At 42.4% G+C, this 12,172-nt stretch overlaps 1 protein-coding gene across 3 annotated transcripts in view; it reads right to left on the minus strand.

Annotated features, from left to right (window-relative positions):
- PIK3R1 (phosphoinositide-3-kinase regulatory subunit 1) overlaps positions 1-12,172 on the minus strand; it is an 86,665-nt gene that overhangs the window by 4,565 nt on the left and 69,928 nt on the right. The window contains exons 1-9 of one of the 3 annotated variants that reach the window (XM_024753104.1): positions 7,908-8,536; positions 4,359-4,461; positions 3,749-3,847; positions 3,454-3,634; positions 3,074-3,199; positions 2,213-2,355; positions 1,829-2,005; positions 1,661-1,729; positions 803-973 (exon numbers count right to left, since the gene is read on the minus strand). In XM_024753104.1, the coding sequence (XP_024608872.1) occupies positions 803-973; positions 1,661-1,729; positions 1,829-2,005; positions 2,213-2,355; positions 3,074-3,199; positions 3,454-3,634; positions 3,749-3,847; positions 4,359-4,461; positions 7,908-7,923 (1,085 nt within the window). In that variant the 5' untranslated portion in view covers positions 7,924-8,536. Of the gene's footprint in view, positions 1-802; positions 974-1,660; positions 1,730-1,828; positions 2,006-2,212; positions 2,356-3,073; positions 3,200-3,453; positions 3,635-3,748; positions 3,848-4,358; positions 4,462-5,879; positions 6,162-7,907; positions 8,537-12,172 lie in introns of those variants that run through there. The other 2 variants (XM_024753103.1, XM_024753102.1) reach the window with 2 other exon arrangements.

Genomic DNA, 12,172 nt, shown 5'->3' on the forward strand with positions numbered 1-12,172 from the left:
CGGTGAGCAGGCAACGGGTGGTGACTCTAGCCGTTACTATGAGCGCTGCCGCCCAACCAGAGCGGTACCATTACAATTATTAACAGGATTCCTCCTTTCAGGCAGGCCTGGAATCGTCCACATCCCTACCTCTCCATCTCTTCTCCGATTCCCTTGTCCTCACTCAAAGTTCTCACTTCTTTCCTGTGGCAATATTTCTCTGCTTAAATGGAGGGAGGTGATGGGCTATAAAATACTCAGAGACCCTTTCTCTCCTAGAGGACATTCACGTCTCTGAAATAATGTCAGTGATCCAACCTCACTCTTCAAAGTACCCCCAAACTATTACATAAACAAACAAAGGAAAATCGGCCATAGGACGGAAATGTCTTCTCTTGGGTGTACTTATCTCAGGGACAGTGACCAGGGTCCTTTCTCTTACTGTTTTAACCTGTCCCTGATGGGGACTTTACCTGTGGGTGGTGCTTCCATGTGGATCACCTCAGATTCTAACTATACGGAAGCCCCCCAAAAAGCAGCAAGTGTGGCTATTTCCATTTGAAAGACGAAAAAGGAAAACAGGACTTCTCCCAAGCCCTAGTCTCCCACCTAAACAGCAGGTTTCTTTCTACTCGACAGCTATTCCTGCCCAGACTTGAAAATAGTAGGTCTTATTAGTTCCTCTTCTCCACCGTTGTACTACTGGAACACTCTTAAAGGCTAGAACTTTTCCAAATCCTTGCCCGCACGGTTGGCTGGCTGAATGAATGAAACACCTCCTTGAGATGTCTGACGAGACCAATAATTGGCTGGGGGTACATACACTACGGAGCACGCGTAGCAGCCCTGTTTACTGCTTTCCCGGACAAGAAAAGTGCCGTCTCGTTTCCCTCGCAACAGGTTTTCGGCTTTGTTTCGGTTGCTGCTGCCAACATTCCACGTCTTCTCGTCGTGGTGGGGCAAATCCTCGTCATCTTCCACCAGCGAATACTGGCTACAAAGGTAGAAGAGAAGGTTTCTAAATGAAGTACATGGCAGCCAGCAGCCTGGCCCTCTGAGAAAGGGCCCTCTCCTCGCGTCGATCTAGTTCCTGCCCCTCCTTCAAGCAAGTCAGGCCAGCGATTGCGGGTCTGACTCAACCAGCTTCTCTGGCCTGAGTTTCCTCATTGAGTTTAGCCTTCAACCCCCACCCCCGAACAAAGAGTTTTAGTAGCACTAAGTGATACTCTTCCTGTTTTCAAGTCGGTCAGTAGCTACCTGCGGCAGACAGCAAGGTATTAAACAATCCCGTTTGTCCAGTTTAGATCAGGAAAGTGATTGACTAGGAGGAACACCAGTTTTCAAAAAATCGAAACAAAACATATACTTAGGCTTTGAAAATATGCTGAACAGGGTTGTCTCCCCCCACCCCCATTGGTCCCAAAATATGTTCGGATTTTCTAGGCGGTTCCAGGACATCATCACGGACACAATGTCACTTCAAAGCCCCATGGGGGAAAAGGAAATCTGCATCCTCCTTTGCTAAACTTTCCTTTTTTAAAATTCTGGGTAACGAGACCGATAATGTTTTCTCCTACGAGACGTTCCATTCCTCACTTGCTCTGCAAACGAAGCAAGTTGTGCATTTTCCTTAAATGAAAAAAAACACCCTTGCTACCTCCCATCTGTGCTAACTACTTACTCTTCGGTGTTTTCATTGCCCAGCCACTCGTTCAGCTTCTTCTGCCGAACACCTTTCTGAGTCAACCACCTGGAAAAGAGGTTTAAGAGGAAAATGCATTAAGAACCTATCCCTGGTTTTTTGCAATGACCAATCACGCACGTGCAGGGTTCCAGTTCCAGTACATACATCAAGTATTGGTCTCTTGTCTTTCTCAGTTGAATGAGGTCTGGTTTAATGCTGTTCATCCGTTTGTCAATCTCACGATACTCGGCAGCCTGCTTCTTCAAGTCCTCCTCCAGTCTCCTTCTGCTGTCGACAATTTCACTGATGCGAGACTTTAACTTTTCATAGTTATGCATAATCCTGTAGGCAAGAGCAATGCATCCATAATTACCTGGAGCATCATGGAAGGTCCCCCAGGGTTGCGGTATTGATTCCCAGCAGTTTTCCTCAGGTAAAGAATGCTTTCTCTCCCTGTCGTTTCACAGAAAGCGAGGTCACCTTTAATCAGTTTAAGAGACTCGTGGTGCTCTAGCACATGGGCAGTGGAAACCCTCCTGGGTCACCAACCTTTGGATTTCTTTCTCATTGCCTTCGCGTTTAAACTTTTCTATGTATTCTTTGCTGTACCGCTCCTGGGTTTGGCACTGTTCTTCAAATATTTTTATGGTTTCATTAAATGCTTCAATAGCTGTTCTTTTCATTTGGATTTCCTGCAACCCAATTTTAATAAGACAAGGTCATTCCTTTCACAGAAAAGACAGTTTCTTACGGCAGGACACTACCAGGACATTTGACCGGCGCTACTATCTGGCACGCAAGTATTTTGTTAGCAAGGTGGGACGCAAATTCCTAAAAGCCCTTAAAATAGTATCACAGAAGCACACATTTCCTTTGGAGAATTTTCCCAGTCTCTGGAAGATGACTGCTTGACAGTTTTCTACAGTTTTCATCTTCTTTAAAAACCATTCCACTTTATCAGCAGCTTATGCCATCCTTTTGCTCCCTCTGGCGGTCCCAGATACGTGATGGTCTAGAGGAGATTAAAGCCTCTAGGAAAACAAGGCAGTAAATGTAGCCTCAACCCTTTCATAGTAAGGACATCTCAGGGTTAAATCCCCATTTCAGAGGTTAGCCAAGTCTGTGGCACTTCCAGTATTACTAGCTTTCACTCTAAAAAGCATTCTTCAATCTGCAGTTATGCCAATCCAACTTAATTTATTATTCTGATACTTACAGGCTTGATTTAAAAGGTTTATAGTAAGTAATTATTAGAATAATCAACGATTCACAAATAAATGATCTCCCCACTTTCTTACTGGCAAAAACTCAACCCCTTAAATTCTTTTTCTGAAGCTGAATATAACATGCATTAGCTTCTAGTAACTAAGAGCTCTACAATTTTAATGTGATTTTCACAGAAAAACTCACCTGGGAAGTACGGGTATAATCTTCATATAATCTATCATATTCCCGACTTTTTTCTTGAAATTGAGTGTTATATTCATGTAATTTTTTCCCTACAGCTTCAATATTATCTTCTTTGACAACTTGATCCTGGAAGGATTAGAAGAAAATGGACAAAATAGAAATTCAGTTGATAAGGTACTTATCTGACATGGGAAAAATCCTCAAACAATGGTCATTTATTTTGTGAAAGTATTTTATTGAGCCACTATACACTCGTGACCACAAAATTACAGTTTGAACGTTTTTCAAGCTTGATTACGTGCAATTCATCTGCTTGCTTCAAAATATTTTCTAAACATTAAAAGTATCTTTTTAAAATATCAACATGAGTATGTGATTACCTGTTGGTATTTGGATACTGGATAAAGTAATTTCACATCCAGTTTGGGATTATACTGAGCTAGAGATTCATTCCGGTAGTGGTTTATTAGTTCAACCACAGAGTTGAAGGTTAATGGGTCAGAGAAGCCATATTTCCCATCTCGGTGAAATATTTTGATTAATTTGTTATTTCCTCCTTTCCTGCAAATGCAATATATAAATAACGGCATTAGAATTCTCTTTAAAAAAAAAAAAAAAAAGCGTGTTCTCCCATCACCTTTAACACGCCAATTTTAACCACATACCCTAACTCACCTTAGTGTAAGAGTATAATCACCATGCATTTTAGTAGATGCGTCTCGTACCAAAAAGGTCCCATCAGCTGTATCTCGAAGTTTTTCATTCACTTCTTCCCTGAAGTGAAAAGAACACGAGACAAGTTACATTTTCTTAACTGTATTTTCAGAGCTTAAGAATTAACACACAACACAGAAAGTCGTGATCCCCAAAAGGTTTCCTCCCAACTCAACTCTTCATTCCCCTCAGAAAGAAAAAGAAAAGGTTTAGGCTAGAAATGCCACTTTAAGCTGATAACATTAATTCTTAAGAGTTTTGGTCTAATAAAGAGAGTGACTTTACACTCTGCCTTGAGGCAGTGCCACTTCACCCTGCTGCCCCCCTGACAGCTCTGTCAGTAATGAAACTTCTCGGGTATTTAATTTCCTGTGGCATCCAGCACCCACAATTCCCCAGAGCTCAGTGACTTCTGTGGTCGTCTTTGGAAGGGAACCAACTGTGCTTCATGCTTATGTTGGATGATAGCCTAAAAATGGAACTTAGCAAGTTGGTGCGTTCTGCTTTTCTTTCTCTTCATCTAAAACTCCCTAGCTCTGGTGAGAAGCTCAAAGAGTCTCTGTAGCCTTACCTCGAAATATCTCCCCAGTACCATTCAGCATCTTGTAAGGACATATTGTTATTCATACCGTTGTTCGCTACAGTAGTGGGTTTTGGTGGTTTAGGAGGCAGTGCTGTAGATGAAGGAGAAAGAAAAAGTTTTTGCAGTCCCAACTACAAGTAAACGTTTAAAAGTCGACCCAAGTTCCTTTAAGTAACATTTTCAACTGTGAAACACAGCATTAATGCACGAGTCCATGAACCTTTTCTTAAAAAAAAAAAAAATCAGAAATCTTTTTGACTATAGACCATAATGGAAAAAAAGAGAAGAGCTTAGAGACCAACAAATAAATAAAATGGGCTGGCCATGTAAATGAATTTCAAAGTAAACCCAGAGTCAGTCACGACATTTTCTACTTTCAGGTTTGAGTTGAATTAAAGTTTCATATCTGGTCAAATCTATCTAAAGTAAGAGACCACAAAGAGAACAGCAGAAGGAATCACATGGCTTGGTTTTAATTTCCTCCTCTTATTTAATTATAAAAGACAAATTTGGTTTCTGTCCTCCACAAATGCTGCTGTGGTCATAAAAAAGCTCATCTACAGGAATATGTTTTAAGAGGCGGAATTGGGTTTCTCTAATCTTAGTATTTCAGGCACTGTTCTGCCAAAAGCCACTTTAAGAAACTCCTCTGTGACCTCAATCTCTTTAGTATTCATGATAATATTCTATTGGATAACTGTGCTCTATATTATGCCAAGAGTGATTAAAAACCATATCCCTCTTCCTCAATGTCAAATCAGTATTCATGTACCAACTGGTGACAAATAAAGAAAGACTGCAGTGTTTCTGAATTTCTTAATTGGGAGGAAGGAAGGCGAAAATAATTGAGAAAGCTTAGCTAAATGCTAAGTCATAAGTTTTAAAGCACTGTTTGTTATTTCTATTTTAAGCAAAAAATTTCAGGAGTCCAGCAGGTATAGTTTATAAAGACCGAGACTCAGTAATGGGAAGCCAACTTCTCTCATTGCAGTATCTTAACAGAAGAGCGAGCAGACAAAGTCTCAACATTTGATTCAGAATAGTTTCAGGGCACCTAGAACTGAGTTGCAATCACTGCTACATTTGATAGGAGCACTGGTACACGCTTTCTAAAGTACCGAGTGTTATCACCGCCAAGTGCCACACTGTCCTCATCCACTGTCAACAGAGAAAGCAGCACCAAGGCTGCATCCTTTTAATTAAAGGAACGGCATACAACAATATAACCCAAACAGCAAATGAGCTCGAGTAACAAAAGACACCAGTGAAAAACTGGAATCCAACTTATAGCCATTCAACTAAGAATAAGCATTTACCCCACACAGCCTGACTTGCTGCCACAGGCAGTCAAACCATTTGTTTCATTTTCAAGCTATGAGCAAACTCATTAAATTAGAACAAATGAATAAAAGCAGACATCCAAAGAGGAGCTGTTAACCGTAGCTGTCAAAAAGATTAAATGCCACAACATTAATTAACCAGCTTTCTACAAGAATACTGCAGTATTACCTGGTGGATCCATTTCTATATAAAACATCAAGTCTGTGCCACAATTTATATCTGGCTTAGCATAGTCTAAATCCAGGTCTTCCATATTCCAAACAGTGTTGTACATTTGTGCGAGAGTTTCCTTGGCTGAGCTCAGTTATGAGAAAAGAGTCCGGCTTTCTTTGTAATGGTGTCTTGGAATTCATTTCAAAACCTATAAGGGCTGCACTGTAACCTATGACATCACACACCCCAGCCAATCAAGTCAGAAAAATGTCACCAGACCACTCCTGCCTCATCATTTCTCTTCTCTACCAGCCTTAACACAGCCCCAAATCTCACGAAGATCCTACATTTAACAGAACTGCAATGTATACACGCTCTTCGTCTCAAAAAGGTGTTTAATCTGACTGTTCTTCTCTAGCCGTGAGTTTTCTAATTCCTTTTTTATTGCTCCGTGCAGCATGGTACGCTCCGCTCTTGGCAGGTTGACAAAAGCTGATACGCTGCGGCACGTAGCTTTCCCCCCCCCCCCGCACCCCCAGTGCATCTGGGTTTATAGATAGCCCGGTCATTTCTTGGTTTAAAAATCTTACAGAGGCATCCAAATAGTATACTCAAGATATATTTTAAAGTCCTAAAATGCCTCTGATATATATTAAAAGCAGGAAGGATCAAGAACTCTGGATATTTAATTTCAGTCCTCCATAATTCACTGCAAACTCAACTTATACACCGTCACAAACGTGCTACATTACAGGCAGCACAATGAAAAAAAGGTAGAGGCAAAAATCTCTATTAAACACTGCAGTTAAAACTATAGAATATGGAATGAAAATCCAAAAAAAAGAGAGGCCATATATCAGAATGTAGAGTACAGGCAGAGCTATCTTTGCTAAGTATTTCTCACTGATGAGCCCATCTTCAGATTTACTGGGCTAAATACTGCTTGAGGGGGTGGGTGGGTGATGTAATCACTTGTGTGTGTGTGCGGGGTGGGGGGGCTTTTGTCCCCTCCATCTCAAATGCCTCACACTTTGGGAAGAAATGTTATTATTCCTTCTTAGCAGTATTTAATGTGAGGAAACCAATTCCCCTATAAATCTAAATTAATGTTAGTTCTCCTACAGTGAGAGGGGAGGAAGGGAGAAAAGGTTCCCCCCACCCATATAAATGTAGTTAATTTAAAAAACTAGAGTGGGCTGTGTGATCTACGTACATGTGCATGTCACATATTTCTGTGACAATTTAAAGAACACAGAAGCCCTGGAAATTTATTCTTAGACGTTCTGTCAAATTTGGAATCATAAAATATATAGAAATAGAGCAAAGGCAAGACAGCCTCTGAGCACTGTTCACGTGTCTCTCCTCCAGTTTAATTCAGTTTCCCACTGAGGAGGCAGGCAGATTCAACCTATACCCTCCCACCGTCTCCCACTCACAGGCTCTCTTTGCCTAAAAGTTGAAGTAACCCTAAATGCAAAGAAAAATGGTGGTGGTGGGGCTATGTCCTCAGAAAAAAAAAAAATCTTTATTTAATAAAAATGTTGACCCAAGTCCTCCCAGCAGCTGTGGAGGACAGCGCGACAGCCCGGAAGGGACCTGTCCCCCATGCCTTGGGAGCACTTGGTGCAAACCGGTCCTGCTGCTGGAACCCATGTGGTAGACCCCGGGAGGAGGGCAGGGAGACAGGTGACTTTCCACGTCTCTCCCAGGCCTGGCCAGGCCCCAATTTCCAGACCAGCACTTGGTAATTTCCTCCTTCCCCATTTCCAACCGAAGCCCCATCTCTCCCTCACATTGTGCCCCTCGAGGAAATGGGGGAGTGTCTCCCCTAATCTCTCATCTGCCCTCCCCAGGCAGCGCTTACTATCTCTCCCGCTCTCCCTCTCTCCCTCTCTCTCTCTCTCTCTCTCTCTCTCACACACACACACACACACACACACACACACACGAAGACAAACTGCAGAAATGAACCTTTCAGAGAAATCCCCCAAAACAGTGAAACAGCCAAGGGGCAGAGCTGTGCCCAAACGAAAGGCAACTTACTTTGCAGGTTATGCATTTCAACGGTTTCCCTTAGAAATGCCTGTATCCGACAACGGAAAAAAAAAAAAATCCGAAAAGCGATTCCTCCAGCCTGTGCGGCGCAGGACCCCGAGGCTCGCACGCGCCGCCGGCAGCAGCGCAGTTCAGCGCCCGCCGCCCGTGCAGAAGCCGAAGCCGGCTGCGCACCGGGGCCGAGGCTGCGCCGGGGAGGGAAGGAGCCCGGGCGCTCGCACGTCCCTCTCAGATAACGATCGCGGCTTCATGATTAACTTGGGCAGGTTCAAATATTTGCTGAGCTAGGGATTTCGGGTGGGGGAGGGGAGCCCAAGTCCAAGTCGAAGTTGTCATCATCGTTAACAAGTGGCCAGTGCCAGCCCAGGTCCTCCTCCTCCTCCTCGCCGAGGAAGTGAGAAGGCCATTGTCAGGGGACCTAAAATAGGCTCTCGAACCGGCTGCGGCGGCGCGCTGCTCGCAGGCTCGCGGGGCTCAAGTGGCCACAGTGCAGCGAGGCACTAGGCGCTGCCAAACACAGGAAGTGGCTGAGCTAGTTCAGCAAAAAATAGAATCAAAGCCTTGCTTGTAAAGGCCTGAACCTCTCAGAGCTGCCCAGAACACCGTGCCTTGCTCGCGTCCACCTCCTCCCACATACCAGCACAGACAGCCCCGCAGGTGTCACAGGAGAGCCCGGCGGAGCCACCCTGCAGGGAACAGGTTTCCAAACGTTTCCCAGGAGGAGGCTCCTCGGGAAGAGTATTGCGCCTCGGCATGGGTACACTAAGCTCCGTTGTATTAAAAATACACTCCAAGATAAAAACTCTACTCTGCAGCTGTTTGTATGAAGTCAATTTCAACTCCTGTTAAAATGGCCATAAAAGGTCTGCCTGCGTGAGGTTGGTGCAGATGCTACATGGAGCAAAGGACGGGAGGGCAAGGAGAATGGCACACCTTTCTAGAGGATTTTTTTTTTCCCTTTATTCGAAAAAGTTGCAAGGAACCAAACTTAGGACTGTTGGCTACTATTTAAAGAACTAAAATTTGGCCAAAGAAAATTTCCACTCACATCAGCATAGACAGCTTTACTGTTATCCCAAGAACCTTAACCCAATGTAAAATCACAAAATCACTAGCTTTAAAACCAGAAAAAAAAATAAGAGATCACGTCAATTCCCTCATGCTACACACACACACACACACACACACACACACACGTGTATGCTTCTCACCCAGAATGAAGTGGTTTGCAATAACATTATAGCACTAGGACCAGAACCCAGACTTCCGATGTTTGGTCCTAAACTCCTTTTTCTCCACTCACTTGCCCTGCTCTTTACTTCCCTCTGCCAGAGAAAGTAAAAATTAACAAGTGAAACTGAAGTTAATTTCTTTTAAGCCCCATGCAAAAAATTTCACACCTACAACAAAACTTCTGTTTTCTATTTTTAGTTTAATTAAAAGAAAAAAAGCTGCTTTCTAATTATCTTTGAAGAAACACGGGTTCTGTCTATAATACCCTCAGACTCTGTATGACAAGGTGACCCAAAGGTCACATGCAGTGACAAAGGAAGATCTAGGTGCTGACACAAGAGTCCACACAGGCAGGAACCAGCTTCAGAATTACTTGCAATATCTGGGAAGTGCTGCTACACTCACAATGAAAGTGATTTTACAAGCTCTCCTTTGGTGCAATTGAGGTCATACGAAACACCTACTTGTCCAATTGGGATAAAATTAGTCTATAAGTGAATAGACACAGCTCCTGCCAGCTGATCACAGACATAGGGTTAGTTCACAGAATACCCTTGCCTCCTGAGCTGCATAATCTTGCCCTACTTTAAAAAATAGTCTTTCTAAAGCTGGGAACCTTGGAAACATCAGTCACTTAAGCATACCTGTCTGGATTCACAGGATATGTCATGTCAAAACCTTCTAAGATTAAAGTGTTCTCTAGTCTGACAGTCTATTTCCCGTTTCAGAAGAAAATTATCTACTGGGAAGTGGCACACTCTCTACTTAGAGAAAGTCTTAAAATAGATTTGAAAACTTTGCTTCAAATTTCTCACAATATGTACAATCATTTACCCTAGAAGTTCTATTATATTACTCAAAGTGTGAGCTGAGTCTTTTCCCAATTTTAGTCAATTTAGTGATCTGCAAAAAAACATGCTCTTCATTAGCTTAAAAAGGGAGCCCTCTGCTGGTAGAACAGAATCAGTAACTTCTGCTCCAGAGAAAACAGTCAACTTTCTGTGTATTTCATTCATCTCCCACTATGTCCAGAAGTTCACACAAAATATAATTGCCCAACTGTCACTTAAATCTATATGATTCACTAAGAAATCACTAATAAATCAAATGCACAGATGTCATAACCTTGGAAATATTTTTCACATGCCTGCTAATAAGCTCTTGTAAGAAAACTTGTATTTTAACTTCTGAAACTCAAAGCCTAGTCTACCACACTGGAAAACTTACATAATTGAAAAACGATCTTTACCTTCTAGATTCTTCAAAACACTAAGTCTTACTACTTTCCTCTCTCTCAAAGTTTTGCAAAACTCATTTCAGAAGCAAAATGAGGCCATGTGTCACTTCTCAGCAGGTGTGATCTAGTCAGGAAAATGTCCCTTAATCACTAAAATAGTGCGAAAGTTACAGACTGAACACTGTATCTCATACGTGCCAATCACCATCAAGTAGCAAATGCTCCATGAGCAGCTTTCATCCTGCACAGCTTCTTAAATGGTTTTTTGTCAAGGGCCACGATTTATGAGCAAAAGCCCATTTGAAAAAAAAAAAAACCCATTTGAGAAAAAAATAAATGAGTCAAAATCTTCTTTTAGGGGTTAAATTAATGCCTCCTTTCATAATTTTAACTTAAGACAACTTAGGCCAGAAGGGCCCTTCAGGATGATGTCAATTCTTTAGTCCACATCCAGGGCTCTGAATGACCCTGCACTAAGAAAAATGTCCGTTTGAATTTATAAATAAACTCAGGTTTACAGATGCAGAAAAGTGATACATTCTACAAAGTATCTGAAAAGGTGCGCCCATTGCTTAGTAGTAAAAAAGACCCCTTCTCCACAACTGCCCTCTCAGATGTCCCTTGAGAGAAAGAGAAGGCTGCACCGTGAAAACAAAAGTAAAACTGAACTATACCCTCCAATACATCTCCTGTTCAGAGCACGAATAAAACTTCCTATTTTTTGACAAAACCTAGCACACGCTTTGCCTGCTTACTCCTGCCCCTCTAAACACGTGCAGCTTTTTCAAACTTTCACTTCTCACCTTTGAAACAACCTTCTAATGTCAGACCACATTTTAAACCCAATAAAAAATAAATCAGAGAAAAGTAAAACTCTTTGAAAGTCATTTCCTTCTACCTTAGTGCTTGCTTTAGTCTTGGTTGCAAACCAAGCCCAGAGCATTTAAAACAAGATTCATGAATCGGGCTCTTCAGGACGAATGTTTTGCAAATGCACCAGCGGTTAAAAATTAACTCTGACAGGTGTAGAAGGGCAGGGGGGAGAAAGAGTCATTTATTTTCCCTCTGGGCTTGAGGGTGCAATATTAAACTTCAATTATGCTACATTAATATTTCTGAATATATCCATGAAATCTGAAATATGTAAATACACTTATAATGGGCTTCATTCAAAGGCACTCAGTGTTAAATGGTCCGTTTTTACCTTAGTTGCCCTATAGAAATCTACTTTAGCGACCTAAGGATCAGTAGGGTAAACGTAACACGAAGTGATTCAAGAAAACCCGCTGTTCAGCTTTAACCCTTTTTAAGACTTTTGGTAACAGAGAACAGCAAACTGTCAACCAAGTTCGGAGAACTTACTCTGTGCTTAGCCTTTCAAACCTTAGTTTCCCTCCCTACAGGGGGAGAAGCCTTCCTTCACAGGTATGCTGGATGCATTAAATGAGCTGGTGTGTTAGACTTCTTTGAGATTTCATTTGGATGATTATTATGCTGTGTCCAGTTCTACGCTAAGAAGAGCTGAAAAGGAGAAGCCTTAGTCCTTGAGAAATGTAGCTAAGCTGATGAAACTACCAGAACAACTACGGAACAGTTACGTATAAGAGGACAAGGGGCTTAAGGACATAAATGTAGTGAATGGGTCAAAACCCTGCACATCAAGCAGGGGAGGAGCTCCCTGGGTGCAGATGAAGAGGATGGCACTGTTCGGGGCCACTGGGGACGGCTGTGCACTGCGTGCACTGCGTAAAGGCACCTGGGCAAGGTGCGGTGGCGGGGGGCG

The sequence above is a fragment of the Neophocaena asiaeorientalis genome, unplaced genomic scaffold (assembly GCF_003031525.2).
Source record: "Neophocaena asiaeorientalis asiaeorientalis breed wild unplaced genomic scaffold, Neophocaena_asiaeorientalis_V1.1 scaffold399, whole genome shotgun sequence".
NCBI lineage: Eukaryota > Metazoa > Chordata > Mammalia > Artiodactyla > Phocoenidae > Neophocaena > Neophocaena asiaeorientalis.